Source organism: Chenopodium album, chromosome 4, assembly GCF_948465745.1.
Source record: "Chenopodium album chromosome 4, dcCheAlbu1.1, whole genome shotgun sequence".
In the NCBI taxonomy this organism is placed as follows: domain Eukaryota; kingdom Viridiplantae; phylum Streptophyta; class Magnoliopsida; order Caryophyllales; family Amaranthaceae; genus Chenopodium; species Chenopodium album.
This window is the reverse complement of record NC_137837.1, coordinates 42,643,616-42,667,233: the sequence shown is the minus strand read 5'-3', so window position 1 is coordinate 42,667,233 and position 23,618 is coordinate 42,643,616. Positions and strand designations below refer to the sequence as shown.

The following is a 23,618-nucleotide window of genomic DNA, read 5'->3' as shown; positions in this document are numbered from 1 at the left end:
TGATTAAAGTCTTTATATGCTTGATATTCTTCAATCTACTTGAAAAATGCATGTTGTTAGTTGATTGGGGGTGAATTATTGTTAGAAGATGCGATAACAGAGCTAGAAATATTCATTTATATCGATCGTTATTTGATAGCACCTCCTATTCTATGGTTCTAATGTGGAAGCATAGAGGCTATGTTAGGAGAAGCCAATGAACCCCGACAGCTGGCTAGATTGGACCTCTTATATCGATATTCGAGCATGTTTAGTTCATAATTAATTCTATTTCTATGCCTTTGTTTATGTTCAAGTGAATGCTATACATAAACCATTTCCCTTAGTGTTTTATTTCTTGTCTTAGCGTGTTTAGACTTTAGTTTACTTATCTCTTATTCTGGACTATATTAACTGTTGATAGCATTTGGTAGTGTTTACTCGTACACTGTAGTTCGACCCCTATGCTTGCCTGCCTTATACTCGTATTAGGTTTGTCTAGGTTGTATAAATTATATTTGATCTAGGGATAGACATTTGACGACGCGTTTATTCCCCTTTGTCATTGAGCTGATTGATGAATTGGCTGGAGCTTCAGTATTTAGTAAGTTGGATCTAAGGGCAGGATATCATCAGATGAGGGTTAGAGCTAAGGATGTCTTCAAAACAGCATTCACATACTGGCCACTATGAATTTTTAGTTATGCCTTTTGGTTTAACTAATGCTCCTGCTTCTTTTCAAGGTTGGACGAACTTTGTTTTCAGACCACTTTTAAGGAAGTATGTTTTGGTCTTCTTTGATGATATATTGGTGTACAACAAGTTTTTGACAGAATAATGGAAACACTTAGCTGAAGTATTTGAATTAATGAGGCAGAATAATATGTTTGCCAAATAGAGTAAGTGCATTTTTGCCACATCTAGAGTTGAATATATAGGTCATTTCATCACTAAGAATGGTGTAGAAACTGACCCTAAGAAGTTTGCAGCAATTAGCAGCTGGCCAGTACCTTCAAGTATCAAAGAATTGAGAAGTTTTTTTGGTCTAACAGGCCATTACAGGAAGTTTATTAGAGGATATGCCCTTCTATGCAAGCCATTGACATATCGATTGAAGAAGAATGGCTATAATTGGAATGAGCAAGCTTAATCTACTTTTGAGTCCTTAAACTGCTATAATTACAGCTCCTGTTTTAGCTGACTTTGACAAGAATTTTTTTTTATAGAGTAATGCTTCTAAAACTGGGATTGGAGCAGTGTTGATGCAGGACATCCATCCACTAGCTTTCATCAGCAGAGCTTTGGGGACAAAATGGCAAAATTTTTCTGTATATGATAAGGAGCTGCTAGAAATTGTCTTTGCAATCCAGAAATGGGAGCAGTATTTGGTGGGAGCCCATTTTATCATTAAGACTGACCAGAAGAGTCTAAGGTGGCTTTTGCAGCAGAAAATTTCCAACCATTCCAACAATTCTGGTTGTCCAAATTAATGGGATTTGACTATGAAATCCAGTATAAGTGTGGCAAGGAAAATGTAGCTGCAGATGCTTTGTTTAGGGTTCAAGGAGCTGAGATCTTGTTAATGGCAATTTCTGTGGTAGATTCAAACTTAGCTTCTTTGATTTCTGGGAGTTATCAGCTGGATGACAATTACATGGCCATTATTTAGCGACTCCAGAATTAAGTTCCTGTCACAGGTTTTCAGTGGGACATCAATTTTCTTAAAAGGAAAGGGAAGATTGTGGTTGGTCCAGGATTACAATTAAGAAATAAAATTCTTTCCTGGCATCATGAGTCTCCTAAAAGTGGACATGCTGGCAGAGAATTGACTCTTAAGAGAGTTAAGAAGATCTTATATTAGAAAGGGCTTTCAAGAGAAGTCAACCAGTTTGTGAGAAACTGTACTGTATGTCAAGCTGCAAAGTATGACACTGCAACTTACCCTAGCCATCTGCAACCTCTGCCAACTTCTAAAGAAGTTTGGATGGACATCTCTATGGATTTCATTACAGGATTGCTAAAATCAGCTAGGAAGGAAGTTATTTTTGTGGTAGTTGATAGGTTTAGCAAGTATGCCCATTTTATGGCTCTTGTTCATCCTTTTACAGTAATTCAGGTTGCTCAATGCTACTTGGATCATGTATTCAAGTTACATGGCTGGCCTAGTGTAGGGAATAATTTCAAGCCTTTAAAATCCTACTAGCTTGAACCCCACTATGATCATACACTAAAGTACGGTGGCGTCCAAAAGGGAAGAAGATAGAGCAAAAGAGTCGCCAACAAGTTTTTTAGGAACTTGTAAACCGTTCACAGGATGAAGGTTACACCCCTTAACGATCCAAGAGATCGTCAACTCCATAAGGTCTAGAATCAAATAAGGTTTCGGGGATGATGGTACAAATCCAACCTAAAAGAGATTGAACCTGCCCTAATAATAGGCCTCTACTTTATTCAGATCGTATTCATGTGCACTTTCTGACTAACATGCAATCAATAGGATTAACCCTAAACCTGTTTAATCTATGTTGATTGAATTTAATGCACAAATAAACCTATTATTGGCGATCACTTGAAATTATAATCACATTAACCCTAACAAGATTATTAATTATCTTATTAAGCGTGATTGCAAGTACCAATTCCCTTTAAACATGCAATAAAAGGTGATCAAGCAATAAAGAATAAATAATGTATCAAGCAACATAATCAATAATAATAATAATAATTATAATAATCATAATAATATCATCATAAATAATAATAATAATATTCATAATCATCATAAATTATAACAATTATAATCATAATCATGTTCATGTTAATATTAAAGCATAACAAACATAGCAAGATCCTAGGCATGATACTAACAAGATTAATAACAAACCCTAGCATGTCACTAAGCAATAAAAATCAAATCTTTAACCCTAACATGATACCAACAATCATAAATATTAGGAAGAACATAGGAAGCATCGTAGGAATCATATTTAATATTAAAATTACCCTAGACATGATACTAGGAATATCATAATAACAATGTAAACATGATATCTACATCATAATATCAATTAATCAATTAAAGTAATTACTTTGATGCCTCGTACCTCTTTCTAATAACAAAATACACAAGTTAGTAACTTCAAGGAAAATAATAATCAAAACAATTAAATTAAATAATTGAAATAGAGATTTGGGACCAAACCCTCAGAAATTAAACCTTTCACGTCTAGGGCGAAGGCAACTTCGAATATGGCTAGGTGTTTCTAGATCTTGTGAATGCGGAATTTTGTATGAGAAAACCAAGTTTAGAGAAGAAAGATGAATGAGAGAGATGAATGATTAAGAGAAAAATTAAAAGAATTGGTGTAAATCGGTGAATAATAGATGTAGATGATGAATGAAAACGGAGTTTTTTAATACGATATTTATAGAGAAAATCAGCCAAAAAAGATAAATTAACAAAACAGAGTCTGACGCTCAGGAAACAAAGCTGGCGCCAACCCTGGCTAGCTGGCGCCAGGCACCAGCCTTAGCGCCAGGCGCCAATGGCTAGCGCCAGGCGCCAGGCCTGGTTCCAGGCGCCAAGGCTTGGGGTGGGACGCCAAGCTTGATTTTAACGCGCTTTCGAAAATCCGATAAGTTTACCGTACTGGAGGATAAAATAATATAATTTCTTCGAAAATGCTATTTGATTTTGATTAAAACTCTGAAAAGTCAACAAAGTCAACTTATCAATGCTAATTGAATTAGGAATGAAGAGAACCTTCTAGAAGAATCTAGAAGACTAAAACCATTCCTAATTGCATTAGGAATGATAAATCATATTAGGCCCTCCCCTAGATCATTGGGCCGCATATAAAGCTCAAACCGGGCCCAATTTAGTAAATTGGCCATAACTTCCTCAATATTCATCGGAATTGGGCTTATAATATATCGTTGGAAAGGTCTTTGCAAGCCCCATCCAACTACACTACTATTGGACCCATATAATGGACCAACCAAACTGGATTGGATGTTTTCTTAAAATAAAGTTTTCAAAAACAGAGAGAAGAGAAAAGAAAAGAAATAAAAAACTTTCCGCAACACTAGACCTTTCCACACTTTCGTTTCATTCGACTATGATTCGACGTGAAAGGTACTCATCACTGGGTTTGGTTTTGGGGAGACACAAATGGGTGTCTATAGAAGCCCCCACTTTGACTGAGTTTGGAGAAACGCAAGTTTCGAAAACAAAAGTCAAAGTATCGATAGGGACGGAGAATGATTCAGAACGTTCTGCGATCCTAAAACCACTCTTGTAACATCGATACCTGCAAAACTAGCATTAGTTAAACAGATAAAAGAGTTAAGAAACGCGTATCTTGCACCGTCGAGCACACGTCTCTGAAAGTAACCGATTGTTTTGATGACCTCATGCAAGCTAGAGAATGCCATCCCGCTTGAAAACCGCTACGCCTGTAACTGCTTCCAAATTAGAAGATTGCCTCGCCTGAAACTATCCTTTCCGCAATGATAATATTCCACATCCTAAGGAACATTATTGAAGATTATTTCTCTTGAAACAATCCTCATCCGCATTGACAATATTCCACATCCTAGGGAATACTATCGAAGATTATTTCGCTTGAAATAATCCTCAGTTGCTCGTGACAACTCTCCGCAAGCTAGGGAACGTTGTCGAAGATATCTTCTCTTGAAGTCATCCTCATTTGATGCGATAATTTTCCAAAGGAAATTACCGAAGATCCACGCCTGTCAATCTTTAAAAGTTTGCCTGAACTTTGCTTCCGCTATGCCTGTACGTCGGCGCTCTTGTTGCTTTGAACCTTATGTCGGTTCTCTTTGCTTTTGAACCTATATGTCGGTGCCTTTAGCTAATGAGCCAATGCTTAGGCGCTTTAAGCTAAGTGAGACGATCTCTTATCAGGTCGATCACTTTACGTAATCAAGCCGATTACTAAATCATGTCAAATTGCTTAGAGGGCTAACTGGCGTACCAAGGAACCCAAAATATGTTGCAGAAGGCTAGCACAACCTCATCAGGTGGCTGGATGCTTTGGCGTCGCTGAAAAACCATCAGTGCCAGCTATTTGGTGTTAGCGCCAGGCGCCAAGCCCAACTTCTGACGCCAATGCATAGGGACTGGCGCCAGCACGGGAATCTCTTTAAATTCCCATTTTCTCTTCATTTCGCTGCTCTGTTCGTCGCGAAACTGCTCGAGGAAACTTGAAAGCTTTAATTGCTCATTGCTTGCTCGTTTTTTAACCGAATTCGCTCAAATTTGTTGCAAATCAAAGGTCTTCTCATCTATTTTCCCGATCTATGTAAGTTTTCCTCAAACTCACATCAGTTTTTATGAATTCTTGGCATGAATATTCACGAATTTCATGAAAATTCGAATTTTATGATGCTCAATTTGCTTTGTTTGTCAAGTTTTATGCCATGAAATTGCTTGATTATGTTTATATATTGCCTTGGGAGTAATTTGAGACTTGTTTGACTCAATTTGGTGAAGAAATGAGCAATTTGCCATTGTTGGACCTCTTAAGGTCGTGAAGAACAATGTGACTCGTTCTTGACAATTTTTCTAGCAATTCTTGTTCAATTTGTCACAATAATCACTATAGTGTTGCAAGAAATTGTTTGATTGCTTGAAAAATGCTATCATGCTCAATTTGAGTTTGTGCTCTATTTTAGTACTACGTACTCTGTTTTTGTGAACATAGTATCATGCGGCTAGGCGAACCTTAGATACTATAGAACCTTAATTTATTATGATTTTGCACAATGTAGCATGGCTAGACAACGAGGCTCGGGTTCACGGTCCCGAAATACTAGACGGGAGCATGAGCCCGTAGAGGACGACGCCACGCCGTCCACTTCGCTTGGTCGACTTCCAGAGTGGGACGAGCGGACCCTGTTCTTTGCCCCTGTCCACCACATTTCCGAGAGGGTGAGACAGGGTACCGAGCCCGGGAGGACACGGCATCACGGCTCTGGCTGTGACGGTTTAGGCGATTTGTACAGGATGCACATCGCCAGGGATCTTGAGACGAGGCTCCATGGGAGTCTTGCGGGCTAGCTACTCTGTTTGAGACCTCCGAGGCTATGGTCGCCTCCAGCGGGGGTCATCACGTAGTGCGCGCTTTGGTGGAGTTCTTCTGGGACACCACCAACACTTTTCATTTTCCTTGGGGCGAGATGATGGTCACCCCTACGGACTTCAGTCTCATCACAGGACTGGAGTTCACTTCTGCGCCACTGCCGTTTGACGGTGGGATCGACGTCTTTTCTTCTTCGGGCCCAAGCTGAGGTCGAGACGACTCAGTTCAGTGCTAGAGGGATTCGCCGCTCGACGGTGGCAGCGGCTCTTGATGACGATGCGACCACCCGAGAGCAGCGGGTGCGCATCTTTGTGCTGATGTTGTTGTCAGGGACATTCTCCCCTGACAAGGGTAGTAGGGAATTGCTTTACTACCTCCCTGCTGTCCGGGATCTCTAGCGGATCGGGACTTATGACTGGGCCAGCTTGGCCTATGCTGACTTCGTTCGTGCACTGACGGACTCGTGTCATCACCGGTCCTTTAGGACGAACGTCGCTTTGTCTGCTTTTTGGAAGGTCGTAGAGGTAAACATTATTCCTTATAACGTTTAGCCCTACATATTAGTTAGCATTTATTCACACTTTTAACTCCTTGTAGATCTGGTTCTACGAGTATTTTCCTTCCGTTGCGCCGGCGAGACCATCGCCGAAGGGATTTCCGGTGAGCGCCTCTTGGGGCGGCCACCATGTGGACATGTCTACTGCACGTGTTCGGAGCTGGATCATTTCGGTACGACTTTTATCGTTTATCTTGCTTTTCCGCGATACTTTAGATATATTCTTGCCTGATTGATGCTTTTTATAGGGACCTGAGGTGGTATACCGACCGTGGGGCGGTTGGACAGTCCCTGGATTAGCCGCACAATATTCTGCTGAGCGTCGCTATTTTCTGGGGACCTATGGAGCGGTCGCGTACTTAGGAGAGAGGGTCGCTAGACAGCACTCTTCTGATGTCTTCGTCGTTCCTACCGCTCCACCACGTCATATGTTCGACGAGGTGCGGTTGTCGAGCATGTCTGAGGGAGCTGGTACCTCTTGGCGGTCCCATGTGATCCTCGAGCGGTGTTATGCGGAGGAGCTACTACCTTTGTTAGCTCCAGCCCCTGTACCGGCTGAGGATGTGAGGGTAAGATTCTTAGCTTTTTATTTTTCGCTAAGTAGCCCCCAAGTAATACTTTACTGATTTTTTCCGTTTTATCAGGACGGTGATGTTGAGTTCGTGCCACCCCGTATGTCCATCCACTACCAACGGATGTACGGGCCGATTGAGGAGATGATTTCTCCGGCTCCCGAGGGCGAGCGCTTCGTAGAGCGGTCGATTCCTCGCCACCAGACTCGAGTAAGCCTAGTTTTTTTCAGAATTTTGTGTTCATATATCATGCATTTTTACTGACTTATTTTTCTGACAGTTTTCACGCGAGGTGGTTTCGGCTATGGCACGATGCATAGATGCCTTCCGGAGCCAGCTCGTCCGGATGAGGAACGCGACGACCACCTGTCGTCGGGATGACGTTGTCCAAGAGGTAACCTTTCTTTACTCATTATTTTTGCATTGCTACGTCAATTTTACTTTGGTTCTGATTTAATTCTTTTTGCAGGGCCAGCCTATCGCTTCTCACACCCGCACGAGACCTGAGGGGCGGAGAGATCCGGCAAGGTCTAGCTCGAGACGTCGTCGCACTTCGTCAGGAGGTAGAGGCGGTCGCTCTGAGGCTGCTCGAGCCGACGTTGCTGAGGGCTCGGGATCTTCTTCTGAGGGTGCTCCTGCTGCACCGGTAGGAGAGGCTACCTCGGCTTTCAGAGGTGGTGGGATGTACGAGGTTAGCTCGTCATCGCAGCAGCCTCCGCGGCCTCAGCCTTAGGTTGATCCTGGCTGGAGTGGTCATATCTTGAGTCTTCCTCCTTCCACGGAGACTGGAGCTGGTGCTGAAGCTGGAGTTGGTGGAGAGGTGACTCCTCGTACGACGCAATTTTATGGTATGATGGGCCTACGTCCTCCGGCGCCGTAGTTCGTTCCTGTGTATATTTTATTTTGACTTTTTTTTATAGAACTTTGCCTTTGACTCATCATTTAGAGACACATTTTGTATTTTTATGTTATCATAAATTTATTTGATTGTTTATTATTATGTGTATGTTAGTGTGTGCAAAAGAAGTGTGACAACAATTTTGTGCAAAAACTCCGTCATTTTTATTATTGATGGAGGATATTATCCGACTCTCTCCCCCAAAAAGAAAAAATAAAAAAGGAAAAAATAAAAAAAAAATGTCGGGTTTTGGAATTTAAAATAAAGTCCAAAAAAAAGAATAATATGAATTAAAAATAATAGCTATATTTAATTAATTAAGAAAAAAAAGATAGGAAAGATGTTTAGGAATATGAAACGGAGCCATAAAGTCATTAACCGACTCGAGTTTAATATTAAAAACGCAAGCTGAGCACGCGCGGCTGTCTTGGTGACTTGGCGCCAGCTGGCGCCACACTATGGCGCGTGGCGCCAGGCGCTACACTTAGCGTGTGGCGCCAATATCGGGGGTTTGACGCCAATTGACGCTGACTCTGTGTTTCATTCTAATTAAAATTCCTCGCAATTTCTGCATAAATAGCCCCCTGCCCAGCCGATTCTTCTCATAATTCCAGCGAATAAAATTATTCTCTTCTTTAGAAAAAATAATAATCATGTCTTTAGCTACTAAAACCTTCACCCAATACACTCATGAATGGTGTCGGTCTCTTAATGCTAGAGACAGAAAAGAATTAGATTTATTTCACTTGGGGGGAATTTATGGCATCAAAGGGGTAGATCTAGACCTAGACTTCATACATACCGCTTTAGAATTTTGGAATGTTGATACGCATTGTTTCAGAATAGGGTATGATGAGATTAGCCCTTTGCCAGAGGAATTTGGTGCTATCTTAGGCTTCCCTGCAATAGACCTCGTAGTAATCCCTAGAGTAGATGCATACTATTATAAGGATTTTGAGCGCTTCTTTAATTTAAAGGAAAGGGATTTATCAAAAATAGTAGATGGCAATATGGTTAATTTGAAAGAATTTACACGCTATTATTTTGATAAACCTCTTTCTGAATCTTTTCATATATATAGAAGAAGGGCGTTTTTATTTTGCATGCTCAATCAATTTTTTCTTAGTAGTGGTAAAAATAATGAGGGTAAATCAATTATCACCACTGTACTAGAACAAATTGAATCAGGGAGGAATCCAATGCCATTAATAGTTGGAGAGCCCATGATTAGTCTCGATGAATTGAAAAGGGACCTAAAAGCGCCTCTTCGCGGTTCTCCAATTTTATTATAGGTAGAAAAATAATATTTTTAATTACAGAAATCAAAAAATATATTTTTGTATTGTAATAATAATTTATTTGCATTGTAATTTTTTTTCTTTTTCTTTTTTTTTTTTTTTTTTTTTTTTTTTTTTTTTTTTACAGATGTGGCTAATGGAGAGGCTAGGATTAATTAGCCCTCCGGATGACATTGAAAAGTATACTCCCAATTGCTTCGTGAGAAGGAAGAAGCGCATCCCTAAAATTGGGCGTCATGGGTGGAGAAAAGTATTTGAATCACGTGATTTTGCTATCAAGTGGGTCATCCCATGGTGGAAAATAGAAAGGATGGTTGGTGTTAACAAGCAACCTTTCTGCCGTCTTCCCAGCTTGTCTCGTGTAACCTATTATTATCCCTGCAGGGTGAAAAGACAATACGACTTGCTTCAGAATATTCCTTCCGGGGATCTTCGTCCTCCCTATGAGTACCCTGTATCTCAAGAAGTAGATAGATTCGATGCTTACTGGAGCGCTAGACCTTTATGGGAAGTAATTACCCAAAAGGTTCCTCCTTCTTTGCCGAATGATGTAAAGAAGTGGTTGCTGAAGAAATCTTCCATTGATCAGGGTAGAACCGATGTGAAGAATCGTCTAGGTGACAGGGTGACTCCTGCCAAAGAACGCTTAGGTGCAAGAATTGAATTCAAAACACCTACAATGCCTAGGAAGAAAAATACTACCAAAGACAAAGGAAAAAGGAAAGCTAACACCACAGATAAAAAAGCATGGGTGGAAAAGAAGCATGGAGTGCTAGCTGAAGGGGAGACTATCTACTCTAAAATTGAATGTAGGTCCTCTAAAGGATGCCTACTAGCTAAAGTAATGGATGAAGAGGAGGAAGCAGAAAAGAATTGGAAAAGAGCTAAAAAGGAAAAGAAGGATTAAGAGCATTGCTTAGCTTTAGATTTATTAGACTTAGATTGTTATTTTTATTTAAAGTTAATTTATTTCAGCCTTATTTAAATTCCATCAATAATGTAATTTTATTTTTTTAATGAAATTTTAGCTTTCAATTAAATTATTTACTTTAAATTCATTTTATTAAAGCAATGAAAATCGAAAAAATTAATTTTCCAGAAATTCTTCGAGTACGGAAGTCGAAAATTTTCCGAAAAAACACCGAAATTTTCCCAGATTTTATTCCCAAATTGGCGCCAGCAATTGGCGTTTGGCACCAGCTACTGAGGTCTGGCGCCAGGCGCTAATTCCATCGGCTGGCGCCAGGCTCTGTTCTGCGACGCCAATAATTTGCCGATTTTCTGCTGACTTTTTAATTGATTCTGGAATGTGGAGATGTCGAAAAATAAAGTGGCCGCACCCATAAAGGGTTGCCTACGTATCCTTTCTTAAGGAATCAGGCCGAACGTAGCTCTCTTGAGTATCCTACTCAAGTAATTATGGGTAGTATTTCTTAAGTTGGTCAAGATTGGTCATGTTTGAGAATTCATTGCCATCCATGTCAGTTAGTTTTGCTGTACCTCCTGACAGGATTGTTTTGACAATGTAGGGGCCAGACCAGTTAGGTCTAAATTTTCCCCTTGGGTCTAAAACATTTTTCCTTAGTGCTTTTAATACCAAATCCCCTACTTTGATATTTCTTGTCTTGACCTTCTTGTTAAAATGCCTAGCCATACGAGTTTGATAACACTGAGTGTGATGTAGAGCTTCTAGTCATTTTTCGTCGAGTAGAATCAATTCTTCATATCTTGCCCTAGTCCATTCAACTTCATCGAGTTTACTCTCTAGCGCAATGCGTAGAGATGGTATTTCTAGTTCGACAGGTTGTACGACATCCATTCCATATACCAAGGAAAATGGCATATTTCCCGTTGATGTACGGATTGACGTGCGATAACCCCACAATGCGAAGTGAAGCTTGTCAGGCCAATCCTTATAATTTTCTGTCATTTTCTCGATGATAGTCTTTAGATTTTTATTTGCTGCCTCGACTGCTCCGTTTGCTTGAGGTCTATAAGGGGACGAATGATGATGTTGGATGCCATACTTTTGTAGCAATTCTTCACATTCGGCTTGAAAGTGAGTTCCATTGTCACTTATCATTTCATGTGGGACTCCATATCGACAAATAATATTTCTTTCGATAAAGAGCGCTACATGTTTTGCAGTGAGTTTAGCGTATGATTGCGCTTCGACCCACTTTGTAAAGTAATCAATTGCTACTAGAATAAATTCGTGGCCTCCTGTTCCTGGGGGAGTGATTTTGCCAATTATGTCAATTCCCCATGTAGAGAATGGCCATGGCGATGTGTAGGTGTAGAGCAAAGATGGAGGGACATGTTGTAAATTGGCATAAATTTTGCACTTAGGGCATCTTTTTACATATTGATAACAATCCCTATTCATTGTAGTCCAATAATATCCTTCTCGCATTATTTTCTGGACTAACATTTTGCCATTTACATGAGTGCCACGGATTCCTTCGTGAACTATTCTCATTACTCTTTGTGCATCCACCTTTCCTACACATAGAAGAGCTCGACCTTTAGGTACCCTTTTATGTAGCTCGTTGTCTATGAGTACATATTGAGAAGCCAAAAGTCTCAATGCTCGCTTTGCTCTTTTGTCAGCATGAGGAGGGTATTCTCCATTGGTGACGTAGTTGAGTATGTCTGTGTACCACGGTTCTTCTTCTTCTTCTTCCTCGCCTTGAACTAAATCATTGTCTTCTATAGCCTGGATATATGCTGGTTTGTGCCTTTTTTCGATAGTTAAAGGCATTTGCTCGATTTCCGTGGGAATCCTAACCATTGAGGCTAATCTTGCCAAGGCATCAGAAAATTGGTTTTCTTCTCTAGGTAGATATGTGTATTCTACCTTCTCTAACTGATCGGTAAGAGTTTCCAGATAGGTTTGGTAAGGGGCTAGGATTTCGCTCCTTACTTTCCACCTTTTAGATATCTGATTGATGATCAAAGAAGAGTCTCCGAATATCCTTAACTTCTTTACTCCCAATGCCAAGGCTGTTTCAAGGCCTACCACGCATGCTTCATATTCAACAGCGTTGTAGGTAACGTCGAAATCAAGCTTTATTGAGATTGGAACGTGCTCTTCTTTAGGTGATACTAGTAGCACTCCGACGCCACATCCCTTTTGGTTTGAGGCTCCGTCGAAATACAAGGTCCAAGTATCATCTTCAATGACCATTAAGTCTTCATCTGGAAATTCATTGTCTTGTATTGGCGTCGAGTCTTCTATTGGAAAGTCTGCTAGAAAGTCTGACACCACGGATCCTTTAATAGCTTTTTGTGGCATAAACCGTACATCAAACTGGGCTAGATTGACTATCCATCTTGAAATACGTCCATTGAGTGTAGATTTCTCGAACAGATACTTGAGTGGATCCAATCGGGAGACTACGAAAACGGTATGCACCAACATGTAATGTCTTAACTTAGTTGTGGCCCATACCAAGGCGAGGCACAATTTCTCGAGCGGTGTATAGCGTGTTTCGTATTCGAGCATCTTTTTACTTAGGTAATAGATTGCGTTCTCTTTGTCTTCTACCTTTTGTGCTAGCATGGCTCCCATTGTCTCTTAGGTAACCGTCAAATATAACCTAAGAGGTATTCCGGGAAGTGCTGGCGCTAATACGGGAGGATTTGCGAGATAGGATTTGATCTTTTCAAAGGCTTTTTGACACTCGTCATCCCATATTACTGGTACATTCTTCTTGAGCTTCTTGAAGATTGGTTCACATATCATTGTCAGTTTTGATATGAACCTACTTATGTATTGCAACCGGCTAATAAATCCTCGAATCTGTTTCTCAGTCTTGGGCGGTGGCATTGACATGATTGCCTTAATCTTGGTTGTATCTACTTCTATTCCTCTAGAGCTTATGACGTATCCCAAGAGCTTGCCTGAGGTGACTCCAAAAGCACATTTTGATGGATTCAACCTCATGTTATATTTTCTTAGCCTTTCGAAAAATTTCCTTAAGGCTACTTGATGGCCTGGACGGTCCTTTGATTTCACAATCATGTCGTCGACATATACCTCAACTTCTTTGTGCATCATGTCATGAAGTAAGGCAGTTGCTGCACGTTGGTAAGTAGCACCCACGTTTTTCAACCCGAATGGCATTACCGTGTAGCAGTAAGTGCCCCATGGTGTTATAAAGGTTGTTTTCTCCATGTCTTCTTCTGCCATGAGAATCAGATTGTACCCTGCGTATCCATCCATGAATGAGAGAAGCGCGTGATTTGCCGTGTTGTCTACCAGAATATCGATGTGTGGCAAAGGGAAGTCGTCCTTTGGACTTGCCTTATTTAGATCTCGATAGTCGACACACATCCTTACCATTCCGTCTTTAATTGGAACTGGGATGACGTTGGCGACCCATTCAGGGTATTTGGATACCTTGATGAAACCTGCAGTTATTTGTCTTTGAACTTCTTCTTTTATTTTAAGTGCTACGTCGGGTTTCATTCGACGCAACTTTTGTTTTACAGGTTTCATTCCTGGAATAAGTGGTATAGTGTGTTGAGCTATTTCTCTATTAATGCCTGGCATATCTTCATATGACCAAGCAAATACATCGATAAATTCTTTAAGTAAGTTAATTAAATCGGTTCTTTCTTGTTTATTCAATGTTAGTCCGATTTTAACTTCTCTTTTATGAGTTAAATTATTCGAGATGTGAACTGTTTAAGTTTCTTCAATTACCGGTGTTTTCTTTTTGAGTGTTTCCATTGCTTTAATAATTTCTTTGTCTTTTTCATCGTTAGCTAAGCAATGCTCGTCATCTTGGGTTAGAGAAGAACATAAGAAGTAAGGAGAATGAGAAATATTATTATACTCTGAGACCATTACATCTAAGAGCGATATGTCCTCAGGGACTGGATCACTAACTATCCTAGGAGAAGAAATAGGAGGGGGAGGTTTTACTACTAAAGACTTAGAAGACTCTAAAGGGGAAGTCTCTGACTCAGACTCTGACTTAGACGACTCTTCGAACATTGGTCCTTGCCCTGTCGTGATTGATATCTTCCTTCCGCTTGGAGTAGTCACTTTGATAGTCTTGCGCCACCCTTGTAGTGATCCTTCGGCTGGAGTAATTAGCTTCGAGGGGTCGAAGCTTTCACTTTGTAGGACTGTTTGAATGAGCGAGGAGTTATCTTCTTCGTAAGTTGGCTCATTCTTTTCTCGCCCAAACAGTAATCCTATGACGTTAAAGTCAAAGCATGGGGGTTCTTTCTCCTTGTGGACGGGAGTTGGAATTTCATCAGTGAAGTAGCAATCCAAGAAAATCTCGAATCCTGGTTGTCGTATGCCATTTACAACAAATGGCTCGGGAAATTCATGGCATGGATAGTCCTCTCCTTCCTTTATGAATTGACCATTGAGTGTAAGAGGGTACTGATCCATTGGAATTGCTTTCTTTTGAATGCGAGCGTCCCTACGTGCTTTCAACTTGTCCTGGGCTCGCTTGAGATCTTTCCGAGTCGGTTCGAAACCAAGTCCGAAAGTATCTAGCTTAGGGAGGCCAGGTGACTCCAGCGATTTTGCTATCCCTTTCTTCTTTCCTAGGGTCATCCCAGGGAAGTGTCCTTGTTTCTTCAGCATGGTGTTGACAATCATGTTGGAATGGGGGTCATGGCAAAGAGATGTCCTTTCATCCTCCTGGATTAAGGATACTTCTTCGTTAAAGCCCCATAGGTCTTCATCATCTTCGTCGTGCTCCACATTGATGATTGGATTCTCTATGGATTTGATTCTCATAGGCGAAGCATCAATAGTGATTGGAATTCCTCCAACTATGGCTTTCACTTGTTGGTGGAGAGATGAAGGGACGGCCTTTAGATCATGAAGCCAAGGGCGTCCCAACAACAAATTGAATGAGGCTTTGATGTCTACTACTTGAAAAGTAGTAGCATGTTCTATTGCTCTTGCCGTCACATTTAGGGTTATTTTGCCAAGAGCTTGACGACGAGTATTATCGTAGGCTCTTATTCCTTGTGTGGACGGAGTTAAGTCTTCATCCCTTATGCCGAGCATCCTCGCAGTTCTAAGTGGACAAACATTGATAGCTGATCCATTGTCTACAAGAGTCATGGGAACATTCATCCTTTTGCAGACTACCGTGAGATTTAATGCCTTGTAATGTCTGTCACCTTCTTGGGGTAAATCTTTGTCAGAGAAGGTGATTAAATTAATCGGACTAGGAAGGTCACTTGTAAGGAAGTTGGCTAGTCCCTCAGGAGTAGTGTCAGAATCTATCCCGATTTTATCCAAGGCATTCATTACAGCCAACCTATGCTCTCGAGATGTTGCCAGAAGTTTCCACACATTCATCTCAACTTTTGTCTTCTTAAACTGTTTAACAATATCATTGTCTTCGATGATAGGTATGGGAACTTGTTGTACGGTGGGCATAGGTTGCGATGAAACGGGAGGTTGCATTCTCCCAGATCTTGTGAGGACATCTATTGATGAATCTTCTTCAGCCCAAATGTCATCTGTGGTGTATGATACAGAAGGTGAAGGTCTTACTATGTCCTTTAGATAAACATCTTCTTCATCACTGTCCCAAACTCCATTGATGGTTATATCCTCTTCTTGTTGAACTTGGACTAATTTCTTTTCATCAATCATTTTCTGTACCAAATCCTTGAACTTGAAACAGTTTTCTATGGTGTGCCCCCCTGATTGATGATATTGGCAGTAATATCTATCTGTCCTTTTTAATGACTCGAATGGTCTCGGTTCGAGAGGTTTGACCTCACCACTCTCGGAGAGCATTTCGAACATTTGCGCGTATGGGATCCCAATTGGAGTGTAGATTCTATTGCTCTTCTTGGGTTTTTCATAGACTTGTAAGGGAAAATACTTTGCCTCATAAGTCGTTCTCACTGGTGTGAATTCTCTTTTAGGTTCTTCCTTTGGACATGGAAGCTCATCATATTTCTTGTGGATTTCGTTCATAACCTTAAGAGCTTCACGTAGTAGTTGCGATGCCTCCTTCATAGACAGTGTGAGCAATTGTATGTCTTCCTTATTTGCCGGTTCTGGAAGGTTATCTTTGACATCGAAAAAGATCTCCTCTTCTTTTTCTATGGCATTGATTTCTTTAACAGGTTTAATGAGAGAGGAGGGGTCAACCTCGTTTTCCTCGTCGGAGATAGCCAGAGTATAAGCTAGAGGTGCATTGTCGATGCTTGGCTTCTTACTGGCAGGGGGCAACGACAGTTTGTTATTGTCGATTAGGTCTTGGATAGCTTCCTTAAGCTTCCAACAGCTTTCAGTAGAATGACCCCTACCTTGGTGATACTTGCAGTGTGCGTTGGGGTTCCAGTTAACCGACCTCTTCTCGACCGGTGGGTCCCCAAATGGTCCAATGGGAGTTATACGACCTTTTGCATTTAATCGATCAAATGCGGTGTCATAACTCATGCCAATAGGAGTGAAATTCCTCCTAAATGGTTTTTTCTGTCCTTGGTTGTTCATGGCGAGAACTTCTCCTAAATTAAAGGTGCTAACGTTATTTGAGTGGGCGGTTTTGGAAGAAGAAGGATTGTCGTTCTTCTTTCCTTTCCAGCCACTGTTGGAGTTATTGTTGGTAGCTTTTGACTTAGCCAAGTCATCTTCAATATTGATCCCAATGTCATAAACAGTCTTAAAGGTATGGAGATTATTTTGATATTTAAGATGCTTGGAATATTTTTCTTGGAGATTTTTGATAAACAGTCTCACAGACTCTTTTTCACTTGGCACCTCAATCATTTTAACTGAGGTTTCTCTCCACTTGTTAAGGAAAGAGGTGAAGCCTTCATTCTCTTTCTGTTTGAGAATTTCAAGTTCTCTATGGTCGGTCTCGACTTGGATGTTGCACTTGTACCTATCAACGAAAGCGTTTGCTATAGACTCCCAGGTAGAGGTCTTTTCTTTCTTGATAGAAAAGAACCATTGTTGGCAAACGGTCTCGAGAGATAGTGAGAACAGAGAAGGGAAGACCTTCTTATCAATACCCTTGATACTCATTATTGTTTCAAATGCTCTTAAATGGAAGTAAGGGTTGTCAATTGCTCTGAATTTTGGGATGTCGTTGGCGTTGAACTTCTGTGGAAGAAGATCTTTGTTCACCGAGACCCCTTGTGATGTAAGCTCTTGAAACTTGTAGTCACTGGACAACTTGCTTAAACTCTCTTGTATGAGGTCCATTTGTTGTTGCTTCACGGGATCGTCGATCCTAAGTACGAGAAGCTTCAGTGTCTCAGTCACAGTAGCCAGTTGGTTATTAAGATCATTGACTTCTTCTTGAGTTGCCATTATAACTCTTGGTTTCCTCTTGCGAGTTATAGGTTTGTCGAAAAGTTGGACTTGTACAAAAAGGTTATCTTTGATTAATCGTCCTTTTTTTCTTGACCACGCGCTGTAAATTAAACCATTTTGCGTTTTAATTACTTGACTCGAATCAACTTGACTTTATGGTTTATTTTAAGGGAAAAAGAGGAAAAAGAAAAAAGGGTGCATATTTTTTGCAAAAATAACGTACATATTTTTAGGGAACTAAGTATTATTATTTTTATGTTGGAGGATTAATATCCGACTTACCCCCCTAAAAAAAATGACGGAAAAACGCGCACACAAGACTCTCTTAATCATGGTCAAAGAATGTGTATTGGTGTGTGCATTGAGTGTAAGTGACATGCTTGGACTCTTGTGTAAGACCATGGGACTTAGTGCCTAAACTCGATAATTGATTCAATTAAACATTATTGACAGCAAAATTAACCGAATTAAACAGAAAATTGATTAATTAGACCCTAGGTAATGACTCGACAAATAATCCGAACTGTCGGCCAAGCGACAGGACTGGCGTCACACCGTGGAGGTTGGCGCCAGACAACATAGCTGTCGTCAGGCGCTACACACCATAGTGTGGCGCTACAGCTCATACCTTGGCGCCACTAGTGGAGCTTCAGTCTGGGACTGTTTTCGGTATTATTAGTTAACTGGGGTATGCCTAAAGTCGTACTAGGTCAATTCCGATTGAAAAATTAGACCTTATTGACTCAAATTAAATAATTAATTAATTAATTAATTAATTAGGCAAAGTTCTTTAAGTCATTAATTTATTTAATCTCAACACAAGTCAACAAACGGTTAAGAGAAACATAGAATATATATGCACAACAAATAATGCACAATTAGTCAAGTAGACACGATATGATGCAATGCGTTCGCAACCTAACCATGGCTCTAGTTCTCTAAGGTTTGGAATATGGTTTAGTCAAAGAGGGTCCATGGTTAATTGTCCGGATGCACCGCGCGGAAGCCTAACCGTGAAGGGTTGGCGCGAGTGGATGGGACACCGCGAGTTTTAGAAAAAACTCGCTTCCATGGTTTGGTGAATTCAACATCTCGGATGTATCCTTTGTTACACGGAGCATTCAATCAGGTAGATGGAGCATGAATTCCCAGAGGGTTATGTCCATATGTAGAACACATATGGGTTTCAGAAAAGTGAGAAAAAATTCAATAAAGAAGTAGGATCGAGCAAACAATAAGAAAAACCGGTCAAAATTAGAACGCATATTTCTGGCTCGGTATTGGGGGAAATTGGCGCCAGCAATGAGAGACTGGCGCCAACTTTTAACTGTAGCGCCTGGCGCCAATACTGGCGTCTGGCGCTACAGCTAAAAGTGTGGCGCAGAGCTCTGGCCCCTGACGCTACTTCCCACATGCCTCAACAGCTTTCTGGGCTCGATAAAATCTTCCAGTTTCGCGCGGTGTTATTTCAGTCCTAGTTGTGAAAGACATTCCTCAAATTTCCTACGTGTAAAATCCTATGTTTTTGACTCATTACGGATGGTATTTCTAATGAGATCCTTTTTATGCATATGACAATAATGTTAATGAAAATTACGCACTTGAAATACTTAGAACTTTTCGAGTCTCATCCACTCATTCTAAATCATTGCCGAAACAAATTCAGGAAATAAAATAGAAATCCTCCCCAGCAGAGTCGCCAAAAACTGTAGGGAATAATTTCAAGCCTTTAAAATCCCACTAGCTTGAACCCCACTGTGATCATACACTAAAGTACGGTGGCGTCCAAAAGGGAAGAAGATAGAGCAAAAGAGTCGCCAACAAGTTTTTTAGGAACTTGTAAACCGTTCACAGGATGAAGGTTACACCCCTTAACGATCCAAGAGATCGTCAACTCCATAAGGTCTAGAACCAAATAAGGGTTCGGGGACGATGGTACAAATCCAACCTAAAAGAGATTGAACCTGCCCTAATAATAGGCCTCTACTTTATTCAGATCGTATTCATGTGCGCTTTCTGACTAACATGCAATCAATAGGATTAACCCTAAACCTGTTTAATCTATGTTGGTTGAATTTAATGCACAAATAAACCTATTATTGGCGATCACTTGAAATTATAATCACATTAACCCTAACAAGATTATTAATTATCTTATTAAACGTGATTGCAAGTACCAATTCCCTTTAAACATGCAATAAAAGGTGATCAAGAAATAAAGAATAAATAATGTATCAAGCAACATAATCAATAATAATAATAATTATTATAATAATCATAATAATATCATCATAAATAATAATAATAATATTCATAATCATCATAAATTATAACAATTATAATCATAATCATGTTCATGTTAATATTAAAGCATAATAAACATAGCAAGATCCTAGGCATGATACTAACAAGATTAATAACAAACCCTAGCATGTCACTAAGCAATAAAAATCAAATCTTTAACCCTAACATGATACCAACAATCATAAATATTAGGAAGAACATAGGAAGCATCGTAGGAATCATATTTAATATTAAAATTACCCTAGACATGATACTAGGAATATCATAATAACAATGTAAACATGATATCTACATCATAATATCAATTAATCAATTAAAGTACTTACTTTGATGCCTCGTACCTCTTTCTAATAACAAAATACACACGTTAGTAACTTCAAGGAAAATAATAATCAAAACAATTAAATTAAATAATTGAAATAGAGATTTGGGACCAAACCCTCAGAAATTAAACCTTTCACGTCTCGGGCGAAGGCAACTTCGAATATGGCTAGGTGTTTCTAGATCTTGTGAATGTGGAATTTTGTATGAGAAAACCAAGTTTAGAGAAGAAAGATGAATGAGAGAGATGAATGACTAAGAGAAAAATTAAAAGAATTGGTGTAAATCGGTGAATGATAGATGTAGATGATGAATGAAAACGGAGTTTTTTAATACGATATTTATAGAGAAAATCAGCCAAAAAAGATAAATTAACAAAACAGAGTCTGACGCTCAGGAAACAGAGCTGGCGCCAGGCACGCCTTAGCGCCATGCGCCAATGGCTAGTGCCAGGCGCCAGCCCTGGTTCCAGGCGCCAAGGCCTGGGGTTGGACGCCAAGCTTGATTTTAACGCGTTTTCGAAAATCGGATAAGTTTACCGTACTGGAGGATAAAATAATATAATTTCTTCGAAAATACTATTTGATTTTGATTAAAACATTGAAAAGTCAACAAAGTCAACTTATCAATGCTAATTGAATTAGGAATGAAAAGAACCTTCTAGAAGAATCTAGAAGACTAAAACCATTCCTAATTGCATTAGGAATGATCAATCATATTAGGCCCTCCCCTAGATCATTGGGCCGCATATAAAGCTCAAACTGGGCTCAGTTTAGTAAATTGGCCATAACTTCCTCAATATTCATCGGAATTGGGCTTATAATATATCGTTGGAAAGGTCTTTGCAAGCCCAATCCAACTACACTACTATTGGACCCATATCATGGACCAACCAAACTGGATTGGCTGTTTTCTTAAAATAAAGTTTTCAAAAACAGAGAGAAGAGAAAAGAAATAAAAAACTTTCCGCAACACTAGACCTTTCCACACTTTCGTTTCATTCGACTATGATTCGACGTGAAAGGTACTCATCACTGGGTTTGGTTTTGGGGAGACACAAATGGGTGTCTACACCTAGATCTATTGTGAGTGATAGAGATCAAGTTTTCCTGAGTCAGTTTTGGAAGGGACTCTTTTCTCTGCATGGTACTGAGTTTCTTTTGTGTACTGCTTACCAATTCCAGATTGATGGCCAGAAAGAGGTGGTTAACAGATTCCTTGAGGCTTATTTGAGATGTATGAGTGGTGAGAAACCTTAAGAGTGGTACAAGTGGCTACCTTTAGCAGAATGGTGGTATAACACTAATAACCACTCTGCCCTGCAACTTACTCCCTATGAGGTTGTCTATAATCAGCCCCCACCACTTCATTTACCATATTTGGCAGGTGAAGTCAGAAATGATGAGGTGGAAAGAAGTTTGCAAAGGAGAGAAATAATGATTTCTGATCTTAAATTTCACTTAGAAAGGGCTCAGAACATAATGAAAAATCAAGCTGACAAGCATAAATCTGAGAGGAGTTTTCAAGTTGGTGACTAGGTTTGGTTAAAGCTGCAAGCTTATAGATAGCATACTATACAGAATAGGAATAATCAAAAGCTCTCTCATAAGTAATTTAGTCCTTTTCAGGTTATAGCAGCTATTGGTAAGGTGGCATATAAGTTGAAATTGCCTACTAAAGCTAAGATTCATGACACTTTCCATGTTTCTCAGCTCAAACAGTTTCGAGGGCAACTTCCTTTGGTTGCTCACATTCCTCCAGTGTTTCAAGGCCATATAGTGGGATCAGATGAAATTAAACCAGATGCTATTTTGGATACGAAGGTGGTTAAATTTAAGAATAGAGCTTAGGTGCAGTATCTTGTTCATTGGGAGGGTTTTCCTACTTATGAGGCAACTTGGAAACTGTTGAGTCTTTTGAGCAACGTTTTCCATAATTCAAGATTACTTAAACTTGTGGACAAGTCTTTTGAAGGGAGGAAGCTATGATACAACTTGATGTAAATGGGTAGAATAACTTGATAAGTTTGTTACGATTTATAGCTTTTGTTAGTGGAAAAATAGTTATAAGTGGAGTAGTTAGTTAGAGTAATTGGTTGATTGATGAGTGGAAGATGACGTGTAATCCAATAGCATAAATACTGTAATAAACACAATAGAAAACAACTTAACACAGCAGAAAGACTTGCGTGGACCTGGTCCATTATAATATTATTGTGAACTCGAGATTTATACACACGCAATTGACATTATATTGAACATAGTGACCCTCATTTTTAACATAGTAACCTTATTTTTAACATAGTAACCTTTATTAAAACTTGTATAACGTTTAATATTATTGTGAATTTGAATACGATATTATGACCCTAATTTGAACATAGTTACCTTTATGATTCATATTAACCAGTATATAACATATTTTATTAAAAAAAATTAACCTCTTATAGCCTATATTACAAAAATGACTTTTATTTCAACATAGTGACTTTGTTTTATTATACTGACTTTTTTTTTATTAATAAAATAATGATATTTTCTCTAATACTAGTGGTCCGCAATAAATTAGAGTGAATCAGGTTCATTTAAGAAATCAATTCTTCATCTTTTTTGTGTGATTCTTTCTCTCTCTATACCTAGAAAAGTCGCCAATAGAGCCTTAGAGGAGTTTCGAGCTACCTCCCTAATCACAATTTCAGCAATTAACTAGAGCAACCCAGCACCACCTTTCTCCACCGCAACAACTGGACCAAAGCAGCCCATTCGACCTCCATGTGTGCGCGTGAAAACCCATTGATGCGTGCGTACAAGATGGGTGTAAATTGGCCGTTGATCGTGATTGATTTTGACAATCAAACTATTGTGATGAGATTGGTGATGTGAGAAGCATGGGATCAATTCCCTTATATTGGTGCAGCGAAATATCGAAGGCTGAAGCTAACTTTCCTTTATTTTGTTTTCGTATTTTTTTTTTTTTTTTATTTTATTTATATTGTTTTACACTTCTTTTCTTTTAGTTTTCTTTTGTATTTTATTTTCTTTTAACCTTGTAAATATAAATACTCACTTTTGGGGTAAAAATAAGAGAGAACAATTTTAGGACAATTGGAATCTAATGTTAGATCTCATATTTTAGCTTATGTTGAGAGTTTCTCTCGGTAGATCTCTCTCTAGATCTAGAGTTAGTTTAGGAGTAGATTTTAGAGAGAGAAAGTGAGAAATTTCATTGGTTATTTATGAGATAGAAGATTCAAGATGACAATTGTATTGAAA

At 39.5% G+C, this 23,618-nt stretch overlaps 1 protein-coding gene across 1 annotated transcript; it reads left to right on the top strand.

The window, feature by feature from the left end:
* The first annotated feature begins 1,468 nt into the window (after positions 1 to 1,468).
* On the top strand, positions 1,469 to 22,196 carry LOC145627875 (uncharacterized). The gene is made up of 5 exons (XM_081680219.1): positions 1,469 to 1,576; positions 1,841 to 2,119; positions 21,531 to 21,582; positions 21,733 to 21,872; positions 21,975 to 22,196. Exons 1-5 carry the CDS (start codon positions 1,469 to 1,471, stop codon positions 22,194 to 22,196), a joined length of 801 nt encoding a protein of 266 aa, XP_081536345.1.
* The last annotated feature ends 1,422 nt before the right edge of the window (positions 22,197 to 23,618 follow it).